This window comes from Furipterus horrens, unplaced genomic scaffold, assembly GCF_987537825.1.
Source record: "Furipterus horrens unplaced genomic scaffold, mFurHor1.1.pri manual_scaffold_2, whole genome shotgun sequence".
NCBI classification, from domain to species: Eukaryota; Metazoa; Chordata; class Mammalia; order Chiroptera; family Furipteridae; genus Furipterus; species Furipterus horrens.
The window spans coordinates 75,175,878-75,203,417 of record NW_028327172.1 but is presented as its reverse complement, the minus strand read 5'-3'; the positions used below and the strand labels follow the sequence as shown (position 1 = coordinate 75,203,417).

Here is a 27,540-nt window from a genome sequence, read left to right as displayed (position 1 = left end):
GGAAATGTAACAGAAAAGTGGATAAACAACAACAAAAAAGATGTGATTTTAAGAGCAAAATTCAGAACTTGGAAAAACACTGAAGGAAAACATTCTTAAGTTTTAATAGGGAATATTAAATATCATCTGCAGCTACAAATGCAGGTGATATCTAATTTTTTAAAAGGCTTGAAGGAGTAAAAATAGTACATGTTTAAAAAAAAAAGTTTTTACCAGGTCAGGCGCATGTAAGACTTCCACATTAATTGATCCATTCTCCACCTTTCCAAAATGTTACATCAAATGAACATAAGCATTAGCTGTCTTCTCCCTCTAACGATTTCTCAGAAGCTTGTGTTGAACTGATGCAACCCAACATTCTATTCTAAAATAACTTGATGCAACCAATGACACCCAAAGAACTGCAAAGATTTAAAACACCTTTTCTCTCACAGTTTAATAAAATTAAGTAATTGTAGCTACTGTCTAAATCAAGAGATCCTAAACTGTAGAGAGGTATAGAAACCTGTCAATCATTGCTACCACAATCGTGATCGTGTCACTCTGCTTTCAGACTCCATCCAATGCAGTCAGGTGAAATAAGGTGTTAAAGGTGACCCTGGAAAGGATGTAACATCATAGTTCCAAAATTTTCTAGCATAATTAATATTATTCTACCCAGTCAGAACAATTGACATTGACATAAATGTGGTGCTTAAGTCTTCTGGGAGAAGCATAGAGTATTCCAGAGGCCCAGCTAGCAAAAGATGTGTGCTTAAAAAATACCCTGTTTTTCTATCAGACTCTGTGCCGACTGTCTCAAAGCATTAGCCTCCCCTGAACTGAATCTCCCCGGACATCTGAAGTGGGCCACAGATACAGAGAAAAACTGTCTTGAATGGAGACAGGAAAGAAAGGAGTCTTCAATTACTTTTCCTACTTGACACGTCACACTTCTTATTTCTACCTGTGCTTCATGTCTTTCAAAGAGCATGTTACAGGACCTCAGTTTTCATTTCTTGGGCTCTTCTTTCACACTCTGTTTATTACCCTAAACTTCGCTATTTCAATTCATTTTTTCTTCCTTCCTCTCTTCCCTAAGATGCTTCAACTTCTCTGGGTCTCTTCTTTAGCCTTACCTCCAATTCTTTCCTTCTGGGTCCCAGCCTCTTAGACCTGCCCAGGCTTCCCTTTACCGCCTTTTCTCCTCCTCTCCCTTCCTGAGCCCCTTCACCTCATCCGTTCCTGTCTCGGGCTGTCCAGATTCTCAGGCTGTTTGCTGATGAGAAGAAATCTGCTGCAGCGAGGACCTGAGTCCCCCGCGCGCAGCCCAGTGGCAGAAGAGGGCGAGGCTGAGAGAAAAGCGAGGGCTGTAAGGGAGGGAGGCAGCCGGTCCTCCCCGCATGCCTGAGAGAATGCGGCAGGGGGCCGGGGGCCTGGGAGGCACGAACTCCCTGCGCCCCTGAGCCGGGCTGCAGCTCTGGCCCCCGGGCCAGTGTCCTGTCAAGTGCAGCCAAGAAGCAGAGGCACCGGGAAAGCAAAGAGAGGAGCACTAGGGGTGTTCATCCACAGAGTAGGCCCCTCTTCGGACAGGAGAAGAAGAGAGGAAGGAGCCAGTGACTGGTAAGGAGACTGAAAAAACCGTTTCCAGAATGGCTCAGGGGCGTTAGGAGAATAGGGCGCCCCGGTGAGCACCCAGTTGAGGAGCCCGCTGAGCGGTGGGCGAGGGGCGGGCGGAGGGAGTGCCGCGCACTCCGGGAGGGGACGCGAGGAGCACAGCAATGCTCAGGGCTGCTGCAGACTTGGTGGGGACTCGAGGTTGTGCGAGTCGGGGAGCGCATGCACCGGCCGCGGGGCTAGCGTCCGTGTGTATGTGAGAAAACGAGGGGCGATCGCGAGTGCGAGAGAGGCAAAGGAGAGCGCATGTCTCATCCCTGCAAGCAGCCACTAGACGCTCCACCACCATCTTTTGCATGTGCAACATTTGCAGCCGGACAGCAAACCTCTCCCAGGGCTATGGAGACTGCGGGAAAATTCTGGCAGCTCGCGATGGATTGCTAAAGCGAAAGAGTCTGAATTAGAAACCACTGAAACCTCTCTCCTTTTTCTTTTCTTTCTTCTTTTTTTTTTTTTTTTGTTATTGTTTTTAATTTTAGCGCCATCGTCTTCAATGCCTCTCTGAACAGCCTTTAGGAAGAGTGCGAGAGAAAGAGCGCGCGCCAAGGAGAGGAGAAAAGAAGATGAGGATTATTTGCAGACAGATTGTCTTGTTATTTTCTGGATTTTGGGGACTCGCCATGGGAGCCTTTCCAAGCAGCGTGCAAATAGGTAAGCTCAGCCCCGATGGGATGTGCATGTGGGGTTGTGGGGTGGCTGTAGCAGATATCCAAAAGTGAGTTAAATGAGTTGCTGATAAACAATTCAGGGAAACCTTCAGCGACTCCCATCCCCTCTGCTCTTCTCTTTTCTCCCCTTTACAAAAAAAAAAAAAGAAAGAAAGACTGCCTCTGGTTCATGTTCACCTGGAGTATAAACAGAACTGCCCACCTTCCATCCTGTCAGCCCGTACTCTCCATTTCCACCTTCGGTTCAAGTCGCTTAAGTGAGATTGAAATAAGTTTGAAAAAACCGTCATGGGGTATGATTACATTTTATGTGATATTTGTTTTCAGCCATTTCTCTAGAGCATGAAGGGATGTCGAGTTTGTTTTTAAAAATACACTTCTTCCCGTGCTAGACACAGCATCTTTCTCTCTATTATAGAAAGACACAGTTTGGGAAAAGGAAAAGAAAAGCGTTTCCACCAGCACTCTGCATTTGCTTGCTAGCGGTTAACCTAACCAAAGTTAGACCCCCTTCCCCGGAATCTTCTCTCATTTTATTTTGTTCTCCTCTTGTATCTTTTGCCCATATTCCTGCATCTTGACTCTGTTTCTGGAGAACTATCCATCTTTGGCTTTCTTGCTATTATCCTCTCTTGTCTTAATGGGACGCAGCTATTGAATTCCTTCCAGCTAAACCCAGCCTCAACACTGCATCATTTCTCGTGGACCGTGCACAAAACGGAGCTAAGTAGGCTGAGTCCACCAGCTGCAGAAAAACAAAGTTCATGTCTCCTTTCTGATTTTCCTGTTCCCTCCATGACACCACATCCTTTCATTTATGTATTTTAATGCAAATCCTCTTTTCTGTTCATCTGCATGCATCTTCCAGAGAAATGCCCTGAGCTGGCTGATGTAGCAGTGTGCTGGGAATCATGGGGAGGGTGAGAGAGAAAAAGGAAAGCACACTAAATGGTCTCAGAGGTCATTGTGATCATGACAAATTGGTACAGGAAAAAGCTGAGCTTTCCTAAAGACTAAAATACTAAGCATGCACCTTAGGGACAAAGGCCAGTCTCCCAGGATGTGACAGAGATAGGTCCTTAATTGTATGTGCTGGGGAATGGCAGTGCTTGGGTGGCAATAACATTTACAAGAGGAAACATTGAATGTGCTTCTCCTGTTGTTTTTAATAGGTGGTCTCTTCATCCGAAACACAGATCAGGAATATACTGCTTTTCGATTAGCAATTTTTCTTCATAACACCAGCCCCAATGCGTCGGAAGCGCCTTTTAATTTGGTACCTCATGTGGACAACATTGAGACAGCCAACAGTTTTGCTGTAACAAATGCTTGTAAGTAAAACATAAATTATGGATAAATTAGAAGGTAATTAAAATGAAACAACAGAGTGCATTTCCTCTTTATTATTATTATTTAATTTTTTTAGAGGAATTCAGGCTTCCCACATATGGCTGGTTCCAGGACAAATCAGAGTTAAAATCAAGATTTAGTCCTGAGATATTGTTTTATTTTCTTCCTTCCATCCTTTCTTCTTTTTTCTCTTTCTTTCTTTTTCCTTCTTTCTTTCGTTCTTTCTTTCTTTCTCTCTTTCTTTCTCTTTCTTTCCTTTTTTCTTTTCTTTCCCCTTCCTTCTTTGTCTTCTTTTTTTTCTTTTTCTAATTTCTTGTCTGGATAATTCAAGTTAATTTCTTCTTTAACATTTCAGTGTTATTCCTAACTCCTGAATGTCAAGTCAGTGAAAATTGTACTCAGTCTAGTTTTTATTCTGTCCTTCTGGTTTTTCTTATTTGTTTTTCACATGAGTAAGCATATGTCTTGCTGTTAAGGTAGACACATGCTCTCTTACACTGATGAAAGCAATGGAAGGTTTGCTAACAGTGAAAAAGAAAGGGAAGCAGTGATGTGGAGGATATATATTCTCATCGGTTGGCTGATGCTGCAGATGATCTGGTGATGTCACTCGAGGCTGCCCTGCTCTTATATTCTAGGTTGTAAATGTCTCTTACTATCACGTAATGCATACATCTTGTGGATTTAACTCCATGAATCCTTACCTTGGTGCCAAATCATATTGGTCTCCAATCCAGATGAATTCACAAAACACATTGAAACTTTAATGGGTGACCTCACCTAATGCTAAATGAAACAGTGAACAGTGTTCCCACACTTAAATACTGTATAATTTAATGTAATAAAATTATAATCAACTGTGGATTAATTGAAAACTTTAAAATATGATCAGTCGATATAGCATTTAAACTGCATTTTCACTGTTGAAGGAAAACATGTTTCAAATATCTCCTCAGCTTTACATGCTAATTTACTCCTGCTCAAAATTTATGTGTTAAAATAATGGTTATAGATTACATAAGACATTTAGGAATAGTTTCTACTTCAAATTTTTCACAAGGGTAATAAAATGTTTAATCTGATTGTAGAGTATTTTTATTATATCAGGTTAAGTGTACTTTAATTTTAAAAGCTCTCTCTCGGTCCAAAAATTTGTACTGAACAAATAAGTGAAATTGAAAACAAAGGGTTTAATGTTTAGAGGATATCTGTTTAATTTATTTTAAATTATATTTATTTGCCATTAATTCATCTAACCAATAATATGATCAATTTTCTTCATTTTTGGCATCTAATCATTATTTTATTTTAGAATTTGATTTCATAAGGAGGTCAAAGCATTTGACATTTTTTTAAGTGACAAATCTGTATTATTTTGCAGGAATGCTATAGTTATTATGAACACAATTTTAAAAATTAGTTGGTATTTAGTGATAAAATCAATATTACATTATAGTAGGAGGGAGTTATTTTTAAGCATAAATGCACATAAATTAGACCTAGTTTGTGGATTTTCATTTTTGCAAATTTTATAAGTTACTAGTTTTGTTTTGAAAGGGATGTCAATAATCAAATAGTTCTAGGTATAAAGCATTCTCCTTTGTACATAAATATTATGTGTTTATTTAAAATTTGTTCTCATGTTTTTCCTGAGATTCTGTGAAGAAAGAATTACTAACTTTAAAAACAATTCATGATCCAAGTACATGTAATGTTAAACATTAATTTTGTTATTAAATTTTTATTTTCTTAAAAGTGTCAGACATATTAGTTTTATTTTGCTTTTACAAATTAAGTACTTAAATATTCTAGAGTTTGTATTTTGTCTTTCAGCTGTAAGAACCATAAAGTACTAATCCTTTCTTCCTCCTTATCATTTGTTAATCTCATTCAGGATAATTTTAATTAGTGTTTTTCTATTTATATAATTAATATATTATGTAAAATGAAGTGTTACTAGTAACACTTTACAGGAAGCTGCACACGATGAATAAAAGGCATAAACTATAGATAATATGCTATTCTTTCAGACTTAAGATTGAGAAAATTAAAACTAAGTAAACTTTAAGTATGCTTATTTTGAATTCAAGTGTAACACAATGTTAGTGATATCATATTTTACCATAAACACATTAATTGATTTTGCATACATATTTAAGATATCTTTTTTTTTTAATGCATAAGTTGTAAAGAAGGACAAAATACATTTTCTAATGAAGAAAATGAATTTTTGGGGTGAAATGCATATGCTGAATGTCTGTAAGGCAAACCTAAGCTAAATTTGGGAAAAATCAATTATCGGAGAGCATGGGTCAGGTGACCTCTGTTTGTTGAATGGACTGACCAAGAGCATATACAGCCTGATTTTCCAGTCTATTTAATGGTGAAATGTAAGCAGTAAGTATGAGACAACATTATATATCAAGCTTTATTCCAATAGTATCCTGGGGAATTAACATGGTAATTATTCCTCACAGTGATCCAAACTGGGTTTTTTAATTTTTTATGTTGGATTAAATATAAACATATAATATGTAACTGGCTAGGTTTATTTGAATTGTGATCTCCTGCAGTAGATTCTTGTAAAACTGCAGGATGTAGTCTGCCTGAGAATAAAGACCATTAAAAGGGACATGTTTAATTTATGGCATGTATAATCAAAACAAAAAAGCAGGTTAAAGGATAAAAATTATTGGTCATCTACTGGACAGATATAATTTAATGCTGGTTCTTCTGCCTCACATTAATTTAGCACTCTAATATTACTTTGGGCCATCTAAACATTCTGTGTTTATAGTTTATATACTGCTTAAGTCTAAACTTGATTAACACAAATTTACCACTTTTGGTATAACTCCTAAGTATCTGAGGGAGAAAAAATTAATTTTAGTTCATAGTTTTATTTTATTTTTAACAATATTTGTCTAAGGTTAAATTAAAATGTTGTTTTTTTAACTATTCACATTATTGGAAATTTACACTTTGCTCAGTGTAAAACTGAAATTATAGGAAATACAGATAATATAAAATTATGACCTATTTTAATAACAAAAAGATAGGTGCAATAAATAGCCTGTGTTAAAATTTCAAAATGTAATTAAAGGTGTACATTTCTTTGTTGTGATCTATCCAAAGTATGGGGAATAGAAAAATAGATATTTTAAAAATAAATTTAATGTGGTCAATATTCTTCAATAAAATATATGATTGACCCAAAGTAGCTATCTTTGCAAACAAACATGTTAGGTCTGTTGGATATGTCCTTTGCAAAATATTTTGGACAACCTGAAAGCAGACTGTTTTCTTATATTTTTCCAATAGTTAATTAATAGAGATATTTTTGGAGGATGATATTAAATTTGACCAGAAGTAAAAACCTAAACACTAAAGTAGTCTTATCACCAAATTTTCTAAAAGATAAAAATATTAGCGATGTTGAAATCATTAGTTTATTTCAGTTACATTAGAAATCTGTAAAAGAATCAGTCCTTTAATAAGACAGCCCTTTACAATATAAATGACAAATATTCAGTTTCTGAAATGATTTTTTTTAATTTCAGGGGAACAATAGAATATACATAATAAAGCAGACTAACTATTCATGTATTATCACTTTGGTGAAGTACTAGAAGAATTTTATGGAGTATTTCTATTTTTTAACTTGAATAGGAAGGACCAAATGATTAATAATTGTGTTTTTTAATGGTGTTTTTTCCTTTTCTGTCAAAAATTTGTCAAATTAGTGGTTTAAAAGATGATGAGTTGGAAAGTTGTAACAATCACAAATAGACTGGAGACTGGGTATAATATCCTAGTAATGATGAAAAGTTTTGTTTTTTAAGTTAAATATCTGTTCTATTTGTGGTCGGTTTACTTGTCAAATCTCAGTATCCAAGATGACTGCTACTTGTAAAAGTAGGTTGGTTGTAATATATACTTGTTTAGTTAATCTAAATACATTGAATATGTGACAGTGTATCCAGTAGGTTCTGTGGGATTTTCCACTTACATACTTAATAAAATCTCCTTGAATATAATGGTGCTAGATACTAATAGAGTATTCAGGCATTGATTCAAAAATGTTTAAACATTGTATGTATTCTCTTTCAGAGACACAAAGCTATAAAAAGACAGTCTAAGAGTTTACATGGTTGATATAATAATCTTAACATGCTAAAAATAAAATTCTGATGGTTTCACCTGTAAAGTTGTTGTTAGATTTACACTAGAATTGAATATTGTTCGGCTTTTTGCTATTTTTAGGAAAATTAGTGTCATAACTCTACTGTGATTCTCATTAGGTTTTCTTATTTTGAATTGATAGCAAGATTCCATGTTGATTTAAAATAATTCTTTAGTTTTATAATATTCTCTCTTGCTTTCTGTTATTTTTTGTTGTGAGAGCAGTGACAAAATGAATCATATGCCTGTGTTTTTTTCTTTTCTAAAATGGTAGAATGATCTATAATTTGCATTGATCTATTTCAGAATTATCACAGGATTACATCTTCCTAAAACTATTAGAAAAACTCCTCAAACTTTTTCAATATGGATTTTTCCAAGCAGTATTAATTTCCCAAAGAGGAAAATTTTTACTTTCTGTTATGTATTGGAAAAATATTAATGTATCTTATTTACAGAATTTTTTATTGTTCAAAATTTTTAAATGATGGATAAATATACCTTACATTTTATGACAAAGTATAGTTCTTAAATTTTTTCATATACATAATGTTATATGACCTCAAACTAGACTTGAAGTAGGACAGTCTTAAGAAGAAAGTCACTATTTTGTACTGCAGCCAGCTTTGGTTCAAAGACATTACTTAACCTGCCCAGAATTGTAAGACTAATAAGCTGCAGAGTCAGGGTTCAAATCCAGGTCTTCTAACTACTATGCTAGTACTTTTAGCAGTAAGCTATCGGGTATGAAAGATACATCTATATTGATATTACTTGAATTGAGAAAGAAAAAAAGCAGAGTTGTCATTAATCTTTTCTTCTAATTTAATTGCAACATTTTGAAGAAAATAGAACAAGACTTTTCTGGGCAACTTATTCATTAATCATATGACATTGAGTGATATAGAAAGGACTGAACTCGTATTACGTAATGAATTTATCCATTCATTCACTAGATTAGATAATGAATATATCCATTAATCATTAAGCATACTTATTAAGGGCAACTGTATTTAAGACTCTGCTAGAAACAAGAATCCAAAAACTTATAAGAATAGTTGCTGCCCTGGGGAGCTGATAGTCCAGTGGAAAAGGTAGACAAGTCAGTTATTACAAGTACAGTAAGATTAAGTGCTATGACAGAGAAACAGAGTGCTATGATAAAGATGAACACAGAAAGGATAACAACATTAAACTTGCCATGCCTCTTAGGAGAGATGCCATCTGATCTGGGTGATACGGCTCTAGTTGAACAATTTGGAAAAGAGGGTAGAAGGAAGGCATGCTTGACCAAAAAAGCAACATATGACAAGGCACCAAGGCGTGGGAGAGGCAAGTACACCTGAGCCACTTAGAAAGACTTAGTCTGGCTATAGATTGAGTGTGAGGAGAAAGAGAGGTATGTTAAGGGGTGAAGCTTTGCAGATACACAAAGGACATTGTAGCAGCTGTAAGGAGACTCTTCTGAAAAAAGAGACCCATAAATAATTTAAGCATGACAGTGATGTGATCAGATTTATATAATACAAGGAACAGGCTGGTTGCAAGAAGGAGAATGAATCAGAAGTGAACAAAACAGGAAGAAAAAGACCAATTACTTTTGAGTCCTGAAGTAATACAATTTAGACTTATTTTTAAAGTAGAAGCATGAAGGAGAGAGAAAAGCACCTAGATACAAGAATACAGAACTGTTGACAGAACTTCATGATGGATTGGATGTCTGTGTGGGAGGGTGGAAAAGAAGTGTGATAAGAACAAAAGGTGATTTCTTTGATTTCTCGTCTGGACAAATGATTCAATAGTGGTATCGCTGATTAGGAAGGGTCACACGGGAGAAGGAGCAGATTTGAGTGGGGAAGGTGACTTTAGTGTGAATGTACTGATTTTGAGTTATTTCAGAGAGCATCCCAATGTAGACATGCAGTAGAGAGTTGGAGATGTGTATCTGGAGCTCTGGGGCTCAGTTTGAATTGAAGACAGACATCTGGTGGTAGTTGAAATCATGAATGTAGTAGGTGAGATCACCCAGAGAGAGCAAGAACTGTGAAAAAGCTGCCGAGGACAAAATCCCAGGAAATACTTGAGAGACAGAGAGAGAGGGGGAAAAGGAGACTAAGGAAAAATATGTCAGAGAGTTCACAGGAAAATTAAGCAAGAGTAATTTCATAGGAGCAGGAGATGGGGAGAATTTCAAGCAAATAGTGATCAACCCTGCAAAGACTACAAAATTTTAAAAATAAATTGCAAGAATAATTGTAACATCTTTAACATCAATCGTTTCTCCTCTTTCTTTAGAGTATTCTTTTGTGTTTTGACAGGGGAAAAAACAGTATTTATTAACCCCATATAGAGTCTACGAATACATATTGTTGTGTATATATTGGCCTGGAATATTCTTATCTTTTATTTAGAGATGGGAAGAGTGTGTCTTTTTTGGATTTTGAATCAGATGGTCTTAATTTTACAGCCAGATAGTAAGTCACCTGATACATTTGAACCTCAGTTTCTTCATTTTTTAACCCAGGGAAATAATATCTATCCCACATGAATTTTATGAATATTAGAAAAGTGTTTAGAAAGTATTCAACATACTATTAGAATTAAATTAAATTCAGTTTTGTTGCATTTTCTGCATCATATGGAATATTCTGAGTCAGTCTTATCATTTCAAGAGTTATTTTTATTTTCTGTTTGTGTTTTTAAAAGGTAGTTTATGTTTTAAATAAATACATTTTGTTGTTATTTCATAGGAACTTTCTTGATCTCTCAATGAATTTTTAATCTTAATTTATGTTCACAAGTCTAAATTCACATTTGTCAAAATTATTTCTAAGTCCTAAAAGAAGATAACTTTATCTGGGGTATATGGGCCACTCAGAGAGAAGATTGTTTGGTGGATAAATTAAACAAGTTGATGACTTCTCGTAATCATATGCAAAATTTGCTGTGTGTGTATATGTGCTTACAGAAAAATATAAACTTTGAACAGTTTCTCAATGAGTTTCAATCACAAAAGAGGCCCAGTACCACAGCCCTAAAGAAGTTCCACATAAGTTAGATAAACAAATAGCACTTCATTCTTTAACTTCATCATTTTAATAAAAGCCGATTGAATTTGTCCTTGTAACCAACAAGGAATTTTTACATAAAATCCATCTTCACTGGCTTCAGTATGTCCTAGCTGGCAAAATCCTTGGCTTGGCCCTCAAGTTGTCATGTTATTATATGTATACCTCCTCTTACTGTCAAACATTCTACATATTCCACATCAGCTCTTTCTATTTTTATCACAGATTATCTTTTCACTTTTTATCACCACTCCTGGAATGATGCATTCTTGAAGGTCATCAGTGACTTTAAAATTAGCGAATCCAGTTTTTGTTCTTTAGTCCTCATGGTTTTTTCATAGTTTGCAGCATTTGACATTGCTAAAAAATTCCTATTCTCTGAAACTTATTTCTTTTCTAATAATAATAATCATGTTATTAAAATGGGGTACTAGCCATGTGTCAAGGGTGTGGCATTACCTCAATTCTTACTTAACTCTAAGAAGCAGACATTATTATTATCATTTTATGTGTGGAGAAAATGAAAATTTGTGGTTAAGAAAATTTGCTTAACCATAAAGTGTCTATGGCATCAGATCCTAAAGTCAGATTTGTCTGCCATTTTGCAGAATTTTTGTTAGTATAGGATCCACAAGAAACCTATCCCTTGGTGTGACTGCAGCTAGGTAACTCTTAATGGAAATAGAAAGATGTTTTTCACAAAGCTACCTCTTTAACAATTTTCGCTTGTGTATATAGCATTTTACATTGCATATCAATTCTTCTATGTGACTTGTAATGTAGTACAGACATTTGAGAATTAAACAATGACACATCCATTACTTTATATTGCCAAATTCTTGTCATAAATACCATCATGTGGAAAAATGACTAAGAGACTCTTAAATGTTATGCAAACAGCAATGGATAGTTCATTAATGGGCCAACCCACATATTTGTTATAGAAATATTATTTGATTTCAGAATCACTACAGCTACTTGTAACAAATTTTCCAAAATGCTTTACTTTAATATTCATTTAGCTGTCAGCCATTCTCTTTCACATTCCCTTTAAGAGGATTTTGGATTCCAAATAAACATAGTGATGGGTGCCTTAAAGAGCATCACCTTAAGTCAAAATTGCTTTCGTCTTTATAATAGTGTCATCGGTTGCCTCCAACTTAATAAAAGTAACAGTGTCATCAATTAAAAGTTTAATGTTATCTTAGAAATAAAAGGGAAAATGTTGAGATCTAATACTTTCTTTGTATAGGTAACAATATTTCTCCAGAATACAGCAAAAATTACACCAGAAGCTATATTCAGTGCTTACTTACTTTTATTGCTTATATGCCTATTCTAAAATATGCAGTTTTTATCAGTAACTTCAAATAGTTTATGCATTGTGTTTTTTCCACTTTTCATATTTTTCTCTTTAGAAACTAACATATACTTGTGAAAATTTAAAATAATTCACGAATATTAGCAAGTCAAAATATTCTGCAATCCCACATTTTAGAGATAACGTAGTCAGCGTGGTCTATAGACCTTTTCATACTTGTTTTTTAATCTGTATAGACCTAGGTAAATAGTACTATAAACATAAGATGCTATTATATGTTGAGAAATAAAAGCATTTAATAAAACTTCCCTGTCCAGGTAGCTCAGTGAGAGCAATGTCCCGATACACCAAGGTTGCAGGTTTGATCCCCAGTCAGGACACCTATAAGAATAAACCAATGAATACATAAATAAGTGGAACAACAAATCTATGTTTTTCTCTCTCTCTCAAAAAAAATAATAAGTAAAAAGTATTTAATAAAACTAATACTTGATACCTATATATTATTAATGTTTTATTACATTTAGCATAAGAAAGTTTCCTGTTGGTATATAAGAGCCATCTCATTTTCTTTTACTGCCACTATATATCACTATGCAAAGTTATTATGATAAATATACTCAAACCCTCTTGATCAATATTTACATTATTTCCACATTTTGAATATTACAAAGAAAATAGCAGTAAAACCACTTGTGTACCTCTGTGAATACTCCTGTAGAATTAATTCCTGGAAACAATATTACTATATCTAATAATGCAGATCTTTGCTATTAATAGATATCATGAATTTTTCTCTAAAATCAAATAATACTTAAATTTACAACTACCAGAATATGAGAGTAATTGTTTTTCTATGACCTATCAACACTAGGCATTATTATTCTTTTGAATCTTCACTTCTCCTGATGGTAAACATGACATCTAATTGCTACTTTAATTTGTATATTTTGATTGAGAAGTGAAACTGAGAATATTTTCTTGTATTTATAAGATCTGTGTTCTCTTTTTTTCTGTGAATTGTCATTTTTTTCCTTTACCAATACTTTCTTCCTTATTTGTGGAATGTTTTGTATACTATAGAAATTAACCCTTTGTTTTCTATGTTGCAAATTATTTTTCCACTTTGCCTTTGGCTTTCAGCTTCACTTCTTTTGCTATATGTTTACTTTATGTAGTGAAACCTACGAGTCATTTTTTATGGTTTCTGGGTTTTGTGCTATGCTTATAAAGACATCCCTATTCTTAAAACTATAAAACATATTATCCCATATTTTTAGTACTTTTATGATTTTCAATTTTATATTTATAATTCTCTTTTAGAATTTATTTTCTTATGTGAGTTATGAATTAATGTTTTGAATGTGTGTGCAATATTTATTTGAATAAGCTGCCTTTAACACATACTTTGAACTGATATATGTGTATAAAAATTCCACCTTTTTTTTTTTTTTTTAAGACCTGTACAATTGTGTTAGGTCAATGCACAGATTTGCAATCTAACATTTAATTTTTCTTTTTTTTTGGTTTTTCAATTACAGTTGTCCCATTTTTCCCCAATTTCTCTCCCCTACCCAGCCCACCCCTTCTCCCGCAATCATATCCCTCCCTGTTGTCCACGTCCATGAGTCATTTATACACGTTCCTTGACTAAACACTTCCCTTACTTATCCCCCTTCTCTCCCTCCCCCCTCCCCCCTATTAACTACTATTCTGCTATTTGTCCTATTTAGTTCATTTGTTTGTGTTGTTCTTTAGTTTCCTGTATTAGGTGATATCATATGGTATTTTTCTTTCTTTGCCTGGCTTATTTCACTAAGCATAATTCTCTCTAGTTCCATCCATGTTGTCGCAAATGGCAGGAGTTCCTTCTTTCTCTCTGCTTCACAGTATTCCATTGTGTAAATGTACCACAGTTTTTTTATCCACTCATCTACAGATGGGCACTTAGGCTGTTTCCAGCACTTAGCTATTGTAAACAGGGCTGCTGTGAACATAGGGGTGCATAAGTTCTTTTGAATTAGTGTTTTAGGATTTTTCGGATATAGACTTAGCAGTGGAATCGCTTGTTCAAAAGGCAGTTCCATGTTTAGTTTTTTGAAGTAATTCCATACTGTTTTCCATAGTGGCTGCACCAGTCTGCATTCCCACCAAGAGTGCAGAAGGGTTCCCATTTCTCCACATCCTCGTCAGCACTTGTTGTTTGTTGTTTTGTTGATGATGGCCATTCTGACTGGTGTAAAATTGTATCTCATTGTGGTTTTTATTTGCATCTCCCTGATGGCTAATGATATTGAGCATTTTTCATGTGTCTATGGACCTTCTGTATGTCCTCTTTGGAGAAGTGTTTGTTCAGTTCCTTTGTCCATTTTTTAATTGGGTTGTTTATTTTCTTGATGTTGAGTCATATAAGATCTTTATATATTTTGGAGATCAGTCCCCTGTCTGTGATATCATTGACAAATATGTTTTCCCATATGGTTGGTTTCTTTTTCATCTTGCTGATGTTTTCTTTGGCTGAGCAGAAACTCTTGAGTTTGATGTAGTCCCATTTGTTTATTTTTTCCTTTATTTCTCTTGCTTTAGGAGATGTATCCGTGAAGATATTGTTACGTGAGATATCTGATATTTTCTTGCCTATGTTTTTCTCTCGAACTTTTATGGTGTCACGGCTTACATTTAAGTCTTTGATCCATGTTGAGTTTATTCTCGTGTGTGGTATAAGTTGGTGATCTAGTTTCATTTTTTTGCAAGTCCCTGTCCAGTTCTCCCAGCACCATTTGTTAAAGAGGCTCTTCTCACTCTTCCCTTTCTTGTCTGAATTTGATCATAGGCAGAACTTCTGCATTTTAATTTTTCCAAAGTTCTCCTATTTGCTGTTCTTCATCTACCCTTTTCTGACAGTCCCTAGTGGATATGTTACTAGTTTTTACATTTTTAGTATCTGCTTTCTTGTTCCATTACTTCCAAGATCTTTTCCTTAGTGTCACACACTATCTGGCCAAGTCCTCTTTCTTCTAGCTCCAAGTACATCACACAGATTGTCACCATTCTGGATTTTTACCCACCATTCTTGTCCAAGTCAATTGCACTTCTCTAACAAATTTATACTTAATTTCCTGCTTCACCTCATTACCTCTCTCCATTCGCTTTATATACTGAAGCTTGGGGTGTCCCTCTGAAAATGTAAATCAGACTCTCTCTCTTTTTATTTAAAACCCTCTAATGGCTTTTCATTCTCTTTGACATGGTCCTTCCTGATGCAACTCTGGCCCAACTCTTTTGCCTTGTTTACCACACTAGAGTCTGCAAGGTCTTCTTTTTGGTTCCTAAACATACTTAACCCTTCATTTCCTCTATGCCTTTGTCCTTGACATCCCTTTTGTTGACCTCCTCCAATCCAGTTATTTGTTTGACTAGCTTTTTCTCACTCAGGTGAACATCACCACCTCAGAAAAACTTCACTAGGCAACCCCTTCCACACCCGAACTCCAGTTACTTTACCAACCCTATAATCCTCTTTGTTGTTATGACAATTTGTGATTATTATTTTAAGTATTTTACTTATTTATATCACCTGTATTCCTCACTAGAATATAAACTTCCAAAACATAGAGCATTATTGCCTTGTTAAATCATATATTCTTATAACCTCACAAAAAGTCTGGTACAAAATAAGAATCAGTAACTATCTTTGAATAATGAGCTAGCAATATATGATGGGTTTTCACTTATCTTTGGGGCATTCTTAGGATAGTTAAGACCTTTCATGTGTTATCTTAAATAAAATCAGAGAGGTTATGATGACAATGAGGTAGTGTATCCAAAATAAATGTTATGTAATTTTATCTTAGGCATGTTTTATTCTCATCTGTTTTTATTAGATTCAACTTATAGGAGGGGCTAAGTAAGGGAAAAAAATTAGTCCTATAAGAACAAGTCCTAAAGCAAATTGATATTCATTGTCCAAACCAGACTGCTCTTTGATAAATTTAAATCTGGTAGAAGAGAATCTCTAAATGCTTATAACATGTGGTATCTGCTGACAAAAGAACTAAAAAATGTTGATACAATCCACTTTCAAAGTAGGAAAAAGCCCATTTGAGAAGCCCAGGTGACTTAGTAAGCATATTCAGGAGAACCGTCTGTTCAGACATTGATTACTTCCTTAGCACTTCTTTTTTCTTTTTTCTTTTTTTAGTATATTTTATTGATTATGTTGTTACAGTGGTCCCAATTTTCTTCCTTATGCTCCCCTCTGCCCAGCACCCCCCTTACCTCCAGCAGTACCACTCCCCTTAGTTCATGTCCATGGGTCGTGCATGTAAGTTCTTTGGTTTCACCCTTTCCTATGTTATTCTTAACTTCCCCTTATCTATTTTGTACCAAACAATTATGCTTCTTAATCCCTGCACCATTTCCCCATTTCTCCCCCTTCCCCCTCCCAGCTGATAGCACTCCAAATGATCCCTATACCTATGATTATGTCCCTATTCTGGTTTGCTTAGTCGGATCTCACTTTTATTTTTTAGATTCAGTCGTTGATAGCTGTGAGTTTGTTGTCGTTTTAATGTTCATAATTTTGATCTTCTTTTTCTTAAGTAAGTCCTTTTGACTTTTCATATAATAATAGCTTGGGAATGACGAACATTTTTAGCTCTACCTTGTCTGGGAAGCACTTTAGCTGCCTTTTCATTCTAAATGATAGCTTTGCTGGATAGAATTATCTTGGTTGTAAGTCCTTGCTTTTCATCACCTTGAATACTTTTTACCAGTCCCTTCTTGCCTGCAAAGTTTTTTTTTGTTTTTTGAGAAATCAGCTGATAGTCTTAGAGGTACCCTTTTTTAGGTAACTCTCTGCTGTTTCTCTTGCTGCTTTTAAGATTCTCTCTTTATCTTGAACCTTTGGCATTTTAATTATGATGTGTCTTGGTGTGGTGCTTTTTGGGTCTAGCTTGTTTGGGACTTTCTGTTCTTCCTAGACTTCTATGTCTATTTCCTTCACCAACTTTGGGGAGTTTTCTTTTATTATTTTTTCATATAAGCGTTCAATTTCTTGCTATTTCTCTTCTCCTTCTGGCACCCTTATGGTTCAGATGTTGGCACATTTAAAATTGTTCCAGAGGTTCTACAACAAATTTCATAGTTTGCTAGTTTCTATAACCATTTATCTCTCTCTCTTTTGAAATTACATTACATTTGATTAAATTACTTAATTTCAACTAAACATACAGTCTTACCGAGGGAGGTTTGCAAGGCATTTTACCACTCTGTGCTCCAAATGTTAAAATCAGGAGAAATATTTTATTTTTTCCTGGAAAAATATGAATGCTTCTTCCTTTTTTAATGGAAAACGTATAAATCATAATTCTTCCCTGTGTGTCCTGATAACCAGGATGCTCAATTCCATATTTACTATTCAGTAACAAATTATTCCCCTTCTTAAACATTTTACTTTGTTTTTATGTTCTTGACTTTTCTAAAATCATATGTAACATAACTATAATATGTAAATACTATGATTTACATAAATATACCTTATAATATGGTGCACATCACTTTAGGACATTGGGTCTGAACAAAAAGTCTAGATGATGTTTCAATGAGCACAGATGTTGGTCATTTTTTGCTTGAATAATCAAATTCTTGTTTAGTACTTTCTGTATTTTATATATACCTTGGAAGGTGATAAACAGATAGATGCTAGATGATAGATAGATAAATAGATAGATAGACAGATAGATATATAGATAGATAATCTGTCAACTCCATTAGACTGTGAGCTCCTTAAAGACACAGTTGATATTTTATTAGTACTTCTACTCTGGGGGCCTATCACAGTGCCTAAAACATTTATGTTCCAAACTCAATAAATGTTTGTTGACTGCTTGAGATAAAGGAGAGGAGAAACCCATTTTTTGGTTGTATATTTATAACAACTAATTCTCAGCCAGAATTGAATAAAACACACAAATCTAGTTCATATGACACAACCCCTTCACATATTTGAAAATAGTTATTGTATGCCCCCTTTGTACATTTTCAAGCTAAATAACATTCATTTTCGTATGCAACATAGTTTCTAAAACTTTTACCTCCCAATTTATAGCATTCTAAATATTCTCTGGACCCAGAGTAACCCTATATTCTTTTTATGATCTGTACAAAATTAAACTTCATTAAACTTCACATAATTTGATGTGATCTGTCCTGGTGAGAACATTAATTCCAATTACTTAAACATTATACACATAAGTATAGGTCAAGATTATTTTGGGTTTTAATTAGTCAGTTACATCACTCTGTTTGTTCATGTTAAGCTCATAGTCAATTAAAACTTAACAGTCTGCTCTTTTTCCCACATAAATTGCTGCCAATCAATCTCTCCATAGAGACCATAAAGCTTTTTGTTTTTTTAATTTAAAATGAAGGATTTTTACATGTACACAAATTTCCACTTGTTTGGAAACATCAAGACTATCTTAATTTATTTAGCTATAAACAATTTTAAATTTTAAGCAACTCTTGATTACATGATTATCCATATTCAGTATTAAAATTAAGAACAGGCTGTGACAGGTTAAATACAGGATGACACCCGGTCAGGTACCAGTACCTTTTACATATGTGTTGTCAGTTAAATATGTGTTCTCCTAAAATAATTTATTTGAAAAAATGTCTCCATATTGTCCATAAATATTGTCATTTTATCACATTTTTACTTTTTTAACATTAAAATAAATTCAGAAGTTATCAATTCTTCAAGAAATATCTCATGCAACTATAATATATTGGATAAATGGTAACACATGCACCTGCACACACACACACACACACACACACACATACACATACACACACATCACTGAAGTGAAAGAGAATGGACAAAATATATGTAACAGAAAATTCACATTGAAAAAAATCTAGTGAACAAAATATAAAATATAGTCAATCAGAGAAAAACAAATTAAAATGAGATATAGAGTTTTACATAAATTAGCTAATTTTGGTAGTAAAAAGAATTTTAAATCACTCCAGGACCAAAACACTTAAAATTGATTCAATGCTTTTGAAAATCAATTTGTTATGATTTATCAAAAACATAAAAAATTGTGAATAATATAAATTCTTGAAACTCGGAATATCGTTCATTATGAAAATGCTCACTAAAGTATTACTTAGCAATATTTAGTTGTGGAATGGTTAAATTAATTAAAGTCCAGCTAGACTGTTTAAGAAAGAATGTCAATTATGAGAGTCCTCTAGCTGACTTATGCTAACAGTTTTGAGTTCAAGGAGTTTCTTCTATGTATATATAGACTCTGTATTTTTTCTTTATATATATATGCTTTTTCTGTTTTGTTTTGTTTTTTACAGAAAATCCAGTTTTATAATAGGGGAAAAAAGGAGATGGGGAGGGTGCTAGTAAGATGGAAAAAAAGAGAGAGAGAGAGAGAGATGTCTTCCAAATGTTATAACTTAAGAAGTTGATAGAGCTAGTTGAATGGCTTTTTAAAAGAATAGTTTGGAGGATCTTGGATCTTCCACATCAGTCCTGGGTCATAGTGTACTGCAGGGTTCTGTGTAGATATTTGGAAATTCTAGTCAACAAATGATATGGGAAATCACTGTTGTTGATTTTGCCCCAACATCTTCTCTATTCCTTCTCCTTACCTATCATTCAGAAATAATGTGACAATCCACATGAATCTTAAAAGATGCATGAGATTTTTCCATGCTGTAAAAAGAGATAAAATATTCCAGGCATCACAGGAAAAATGTAAAGATGTATGAACAACTTTGGGAATTAGCAGTGCCCCAGGAAAATGGAGGCAAGGATGGGGCTGAGGGGTACGTAGAGTGGAACACTGACCGGGAGGCAGAGGTAGCACTGCAGAGGCAGGGAGAAGCCTTGCAAATGGCTTGTAAGCCAGGATAAGAATTTCGTTTTTTATTCTGGGCAAGAAGACAAGAATCATTTTAAGCAGTTTATAACCTAATTATATTTGTGTTTTAGAAAGAATTCTTGCACCACTGTTCATAATTCGTATATATAACAAACTATGGCTCTTTTTCCATACCAAATGCACTAAGAAACTATTTCCTAGATAAGAAATGTCATTTGCTACTTCAATGCTGTTTGTAGAGCCCATTATTGTATGTAATTTGGTTCACTATTTTCCATTGAAAATGGTTACTTCTGGCAAAAATAGTCAGTTTATCATCTCAACCACGTATCTTAAGACTGAAAACCAAGTCTTTTATGATAACAAACGGATTGGAAAAGAGCTGGTATTGGTGGCAGGGAAAAAAGTAAATAAGCATCTTTATAATCTGTTTAAGGGCAATTAAATTTCTTTACAGATTAGTATCATTGCTGAAAGAACACTACATATTTTATTCTGAAGTAAATTTCAGATTATCACTTTTTTTTTTTATTTTGGTTTTTCAATTACAGTTGTCCCCTTTTCCCCTAATTTCTCTCCCCCACCCAACCCACCCCCTCTCCCGCAATCATATCCCTCCCCGTTGTCCATGTTCATGAGTCTTTTATACGGGTTCTTTGACTAATCCCTTCCTTTACTTATCCCCCTTCTCTCCCTCTCCCCTCCCCTCTATTGACTGCTATTCTGCTCTTTGTTCTATTTAGTTCCTTTGTTTGTGTTGTTCTTTAGTTTCCTGTATTAGGTGATATCATATGGTATTTTTCTTTCTTTGCCTGGCTTATTTCACTAAGCATAATTCTCTCTAGTTCCATCCATGTTGTTGCAAATGGAGATTATCACTTTTTTAAAGTTATCATTCTTGGTAGAAGTTTATTGTTTAATTTAGCTGGCATAAATAAGCATCTATATTAAAATTGTGATTTTCCACTCAGTCATGTAGACTAGTAAGAACTGGTTTAATAAAACTGAGTTTAACAATTGTAAGACTAGAATTATAATTAGTACAACTACCACCATTTATATGTATATATATATATATATATGTATATGTACAAATAAATACATAGATGCATACACACAGACACACACATACACAGACCTTACCAAAGGAAAAAATATAATGAAAAAAATAGGATATATAATTTGTAAGGTATGGGTTTTTTTGCCTTCAAAATACTGAAGTATGAACTTTCATTTACATACTTTTTCCCAATACTACTTACAATTTTTTTATTTTTTGATAATAAAAATACAGCAAGTATATATATATCAGAATAACAGTAAATAAATTTATTGTTTGTTAGTTATATAATAAGTATATACATTAGAATATTTTCTATACATATTTATTATATATAAATATACAAACATGCTTTTAGTATTAATTCTTGTTGTTTTCACAAAATTTGGTAATGATAGTATGTTATGAAAACAAATGACTATGAAAATAAGCCTCATTTTATAGAAGTGATAAAATCACAGATTAGAAATCAAGTGTGAATATTTTATTAAGAGAGAACTTTTGCTGAAATGTTTTTGTTTTCAAAATAATAATGTCTTCACCTCTCTTACACTTTTACTTTATCTGTTTTTTTTCAAAGAGAAATTATTTATTTACTGATAATAATATTCTCATGATTTTCAATCATTGTACTACAACCAATGTACCATCTCTCTGGAAGAATTGTATGCAACTATTGAACACCATGACTTAGAGACTTTTAATATATGAGAAATATATAAAATATAATGGTGAGAGAAGATAGGTTGTCCTTTGATTTTAGTTTAATAAGAACTATACTATATGAAAGAAATTGAAAAGACTATATCAAAATGATGGTAGCAATTTTTCTTAAGTATTATGCAAAATTTTTATTTTAATCGACATATTTCTGAGTTTTTACATTTCCAAAAAGTGTATATTTATGTTTTTCTTATTAACACTAATTTAAGAAAAGAAAATGTAGTAATATTTTTTATTGAATTTATTGGGATGACATTGGTTAACAAAACCATACAGGTTTCAAAGATAGTACCCTGCATCATGTGCTCATCCCCAAAGGAAAGTCTATTTTCGTCCCCCTTATCTGCCCTCTTCCACATCCCACCACCCCCTTTCCCTCTGGCTATCATCATATTGTTGTTGGTGGCTATGTGTCTCTATATATATCTTTTTTTTTTTTGCTTAATCCATTCACTTTTTTCACCCAACTCCCCTACTCCTCTCCCCTCTGAGAGCTGTCAGTCTGTTCTACCTATCTATGCTTCTGTTTATATTTTGTTTGTTAAATTATTTTGTTCAAAATATAGTAATATTACCACTAACTATTGAGCTTGTCTTGCTCTTTCCAAATGGGACAGATGGGAGATCTTTAGACATTTGAGCCAATATCAGGGCTTATTTTCAAAATATCATGGCCACTTAGCAGTTGTCATGTTTGATCTCTTTGCTTACATACTTTCATTATTTTAAAATGAAAAAATCAGCTTCAATTAAAAGTATTAAATTGAGTCATTTTATTTATTTATCATAGCTCACTTAAAAGAGCCAAGAGAACAACTGGTAATGACAAGCATTTTTTATTGCCAATTGAAATATATAACTCACCAAGTCTGGTTGCATGTATTAATTTGAATTCTGTAGACTGGATAGTAGCCACAGAAATGAGTTGATGGCTCTTGGATATCTGGTCATGTTCTCTGGGTAGTCTTTTCTGACCACCTTAAGCTGGTTTAGGCTGTACTTCGCCATGATCCTTTGTCATGAGCTTACCTTCTCACTTAATATTATCATATATTCTCCTGGAATATGAGCTCCTGGATGACTGGATGCCATTGTATTTGTGAGAAAATCCCTTGGCTCATGTCACAATACCTGGCACATAATAGCACTAAATTAACACCTACTGAGTATATGAATATGGGAATGTAGGAATTTGGGAATTGATGGTTAGATATTAGTGTTTTAAGTAATATTTTGATCATCTAGTTAAGGATTTCTTTTAGATTCTGTGTTAGTGACTGTTGCAACTATAAAAAGTGTAAAACAGTTTTTTATGGACTTCATATAAGTAGGTGACCAATAAGGATTGTAAAGATTATTACTCATTAAAACACATGCCTTCAGGGTTTAGAGGCTAAAAGTCCAGTAATGAGTCTCCAAGTGAGAAATGACAGTTATACAAGTTGTCTTCTATCCTTCCTCTAAATTCAATGTCTCATGAGGATTATTTCCCCTGAATGGTGATACTGCCAGGATGCCAGCCCATGGATAGGGACACCACAGCTCTCCATTCAAAATTCTGATTCAAGCATCAACATTTCATTCTCATTTCAACCCCCAACCTTGTTTTTTACACAGCAACTAGACCCACTAAAATCCTTTTATTTCTATCCAATGTCAAAGACCATTTTTGTGTGTCTACAGTGCCAAGCAGTATTCCATTCTGTGGACAGAGGCCTCTTTGTTCTTAAGTAGTACACAGTCTAGTGATGACCACTGAAAATCTTAATGCAATGTGACAAGTGCTACAATTATATTGGGGAGGAGGCAACTAGCTTTGCCTGTGTTAGTGTTTTTATAATGTACTTCAAAAGTATTTTCTTTTTCCTGTCCTCATGAGCCAGAAAGACACTTTGATTATCTAAGGCCAATATAATAGGCTAAAGAAAAGGACTCTATATTACCCAGGCTAATTTGATTAAGGAAGTATGATTGGATTAATTTACTTAGATGCCAGAATTTATACAGAAATAATAAAACACAAATCCTTTGTCAGTCTCTGGTTAGACTCAACACCCAGGAATTGAATCACTCATGCTGTCTGAGAGACATCAAATTACTTATCATTTTTATATTCTATATCCCTTAAGCATCTGTGTGTTTGTTTCTAAGTTATTCTGCCCCTGTTAATATTCAGCTTTTTAAGTGTTCCATTATCGCTTTAGTTAATTGAATGTTCATTTGGCAACTGTCTTGCTTCCTTTTTTGTGTCACACACTTTATTGAAAAGAAATATTAGATGTGATGTTGTACATTAAAAAGCTTATAATCTGGTAGAAATGCAGAAGTAAATTAATATGAAATAAGTGTTAAATTAGAAGTTACAGTGTAATAACCAAGAATGAGCATCAGAGGAGGCCATACTTTATAAACATAAACTTTAATAACGTAGAATTTAATCTTGTCATGAAAGGAATGAGGCAGAATGGGAGAGGCATAAGGAGAGTTGCACAGAGCAAGCGAAAGTGCTAACCTAAAAATGGGGTGGCCCTGGCTGGTAAGGCTCAGTGGATTGAGTGCTGGCCTGCAAACCAAAGGGGTCACAGGCTTGATTCCCAAGGGCACATGCCTGGGTTGTGGGACAGGTCCCCAGTTGGGGGCACACAAGAAGCAACCAGACTGATATTTCTCTTCCCCTCTCCCTCCTTTCCCTCCTCTCTAAAAATAAATACAACAAATATTTTCTTAAAATAAGGTGAAGTGGCACAGCAAGGTATCTCCTAGCATCAGAGAATAGAGTAAGGGGAAGCAGGTGTAGGGAAGAACATTATAAATTCAGGACTATACAAGCCAAGAAAATAATTTGATAACAGGGAGCACTTGAAACTTTAGGCAGGGGGCTGTTATTATAAAAAGTGGAATTCAAGGGCCATTATTCTTGCATGGGTAGGATGGATCAACTTAGAGAGAAGAGAGGACCAATGTAAGAACACAAAATGAACACAACTAAAGTCTCACTCATCTCTCATCATGCCTCATTGTTCTGCATTCCTATTTCTATGGTTTTAACTGATTTCTCCTCTCTTCAGAAGAATTTACTCTTTATGTATACTTCTCACTTTCTAGCCTCTGCTGTTTCTCACACCCAGTTTCAAAGATAATAGCACTGCTCTTGTTGGTTGGCTCAGTTTGTTGGAGCACCATTCTGTACACCAAAAAGTTTGGGGTTTGATTCGTGGTCAGGGCACATACCTAGGTTTCTAGTTCAGAACCTGGTTAGGTGCATACAGGAGGCAACCAATTGATGATTCTCACATCAGTGTTTCTCTCTTACATCGAGGGATGTATTTATTCCTCTCTCTCTCTCTCTCTCTCTCTCTCTCTCTCTCTCTCTCTCTCTCTCCCTTCCTCTTACTCAAATCCATAAACATATCCTTGGGTGAGGATTAAAATAATAACAACAAAGATAATAGCACTGCTTTTAGCATCTTTCCACCTTCTTTCCATACATAAAAACACTTCATTATTCCAAACCTAGCCCATTGGTGAAGGGAGAGAGCATGGGCTCTGGAGCTAGATCCAGTTTCAATTCCCAGCTTTGTTGCTCACTAGCTATGTGAATTTTTGGCAGGTTAATCAAATTTTTTGTGTTTTAGGAGTCTAAATTATACATTAAAGAGAAAAAATACTTAGCTTGATTTTAATTATAAATATGTAAAACAACGCATTACAATTCATCATATAAAGTGTTTAGGTATTGTCCTCTGAGAATTAGTGTAACCACAGTAATCATTGAAATAATTAAATAAATGATTCGCTCGGCCTCATGTGTACAAAATAAAATGCAGACTTTTATGGCTGATGGAAGAGAAGAGAAGAGGGTCTCTAAAATTATAGCTTAAGAGATAGTGGAGTGTGCGTTCTAAGGATATGAAATGAAGATGGAATAAGAAGCCTTAAAGCAATGTTATGTACGTATTCACTTTAGATCTATTTTTGTTATAAATTTCTGTCTAGTGGAGTTCTGTAGGAAGTTGACTATTTGAGCAGCTGTAGAAATATCTAAGATGAAGATATGGGTTTTAGAATTATCAGCATGTAGATGACAGTTAAAAAAATGAACAAGAAGGAGATTGTCAGAATATATACATTTTATATTTAATAAAAAGATTTCTGGAGAAGATAACATCATGGGAAAGAAACAAAAACTGTGTACTGTTTGGTCCACAAGACTTTAAAAAATAAATTTGTTTCCAGCCTAAAAATTAATAGATTGTACATAAAACTTTGGCTCTCATTATAAAAAGTACATGCACTGTAGAGTATGCACCAGTATTTAATAAATGATTTTGGAATGTGTAGTTTTGGGGTAGGATTTGACAAATATAAATACCTTTGTTTATATATCTATGATAATAATCCCTCACACACATATAGTACTTCACAGTGTTTCAAAAATGAGGCATTAAGAAATTAGATGACATACAGGGTTTTTGATGTGGACGGATAGTTAAAACTTTAACTTGTGTCTGTTTTTTATCTGCAATCAAATATAGAAGTCTTATATTTGAATATTCTCTAAAATAATGTTATCAGAGATTTCAGAAATAAATTACTTTTAATTTTCTTTAGAATGCAAAATAGAACTGGGGAAATTAACCTATTAACCTCTCTGTAGAAAATTAACTGCATAAAGATAAAATAAAATGTTAGTATCTGAATTACAATCATACTAAGAAAGTTCAGTATAAATATATATTTTGTGACTTGGGAGCAAACACCAGTATTTGAAAGGGAGAAAGCAATATAAAGATCTGTCATAGTGTTGATAAATGACAGTTCCACAGTAAATGGCAAGAATAGAATATACATGATAAATTTTATTGGTTTTACTTTAAGATAAGTGACTAAGTAAAATTGATGTTGGAATTGTGGAAATTACATTTTTGACAAAAGAAAATACTATGAAGGACAGTTTTAATTTCTGTGAGACTCACAGGGGTGAGTCTTGTCCTGGATTCATGCCATTTCACAGATCATTAGATGCACTAGAAGAGACTGCTCCTTCTCCCCATGCAGAGCCTCCCAGCCAAATGGTCCCCTTGGGTAACCCTCACCATTACTGCACTTGAAAATATGTTAATGGCCAAGGGAAGACTTTGACCTTGAATATGGACTTATATAAACTAAGTCTCATATTTTAATTTATAATTTAATTATCACAGTAAAATCCAACCTTATTTAATTCCATTATTCTGCATAAACTCAAATCATAAAGAAAAAAATATATATGTATGAGCATATACTCAAGGTAGTTTAGAAACAGGAAGGTATTGAAAACAATACATGTAGTCTGACATGGAATGTTGCCAGAAGACCCAGCGACTGGTATTCACATCAACCCAGAGGCAGCTCTGCCTCACATCTCTGTTACCATGCATGTGTGCAACTCTAAACACTGGCTTTTAATTATTGAGTATATTTGTAATCCATTACACGTGAAGCAGTTTTAGAATACAACCTGAGCAGCTTCCACTGCAAAGAAAAAAAAAGACAAGTGCCTTCTTGCTTTTCATCAATTCAGTTTTTTATTAATGATTCCCCACATAGAATGCTTGATGGTATA

General features: G+C 34.1%; 1 protein-coding gene across 2 annotated transcripts in view; it reads left to right on the top strand.

Annotated features, from left to right (window-relative positions):
* The first annotated feature begins 1,345 nt into the window (after nucleotides 1-1,345).
* The window catches only part of LOC150018845 (glutamate receptor 4), a 430,718-nt gene continuing 404,523 nt past the window's right edge, over nucleotides 1,346-27,540 (top strand). For both annotated transcript variants that reach the window (XM_090265888.1, XM_090265887.1), the window contains exons 1-3: nucleotides 1,346-1,602; nucleotides 2,136-2,307; nucleotides 3,497-3,655. In XM_090265888.1, the coding sequence (XP_090122014.1) occupies nucleotides 2,220-2,307; nucleotides 3,497-3,655 (247 nt within the window). In that variant the 5' untranslated portion in view covers nucleotides 1,346-1,602; nucleotides 2,136-2,219. The remainder of the gene's footprint in view (nucleotides 1,603-2,135; nucleotides 2,308-3,496; nucleotides 3,656-27,540) is intronic.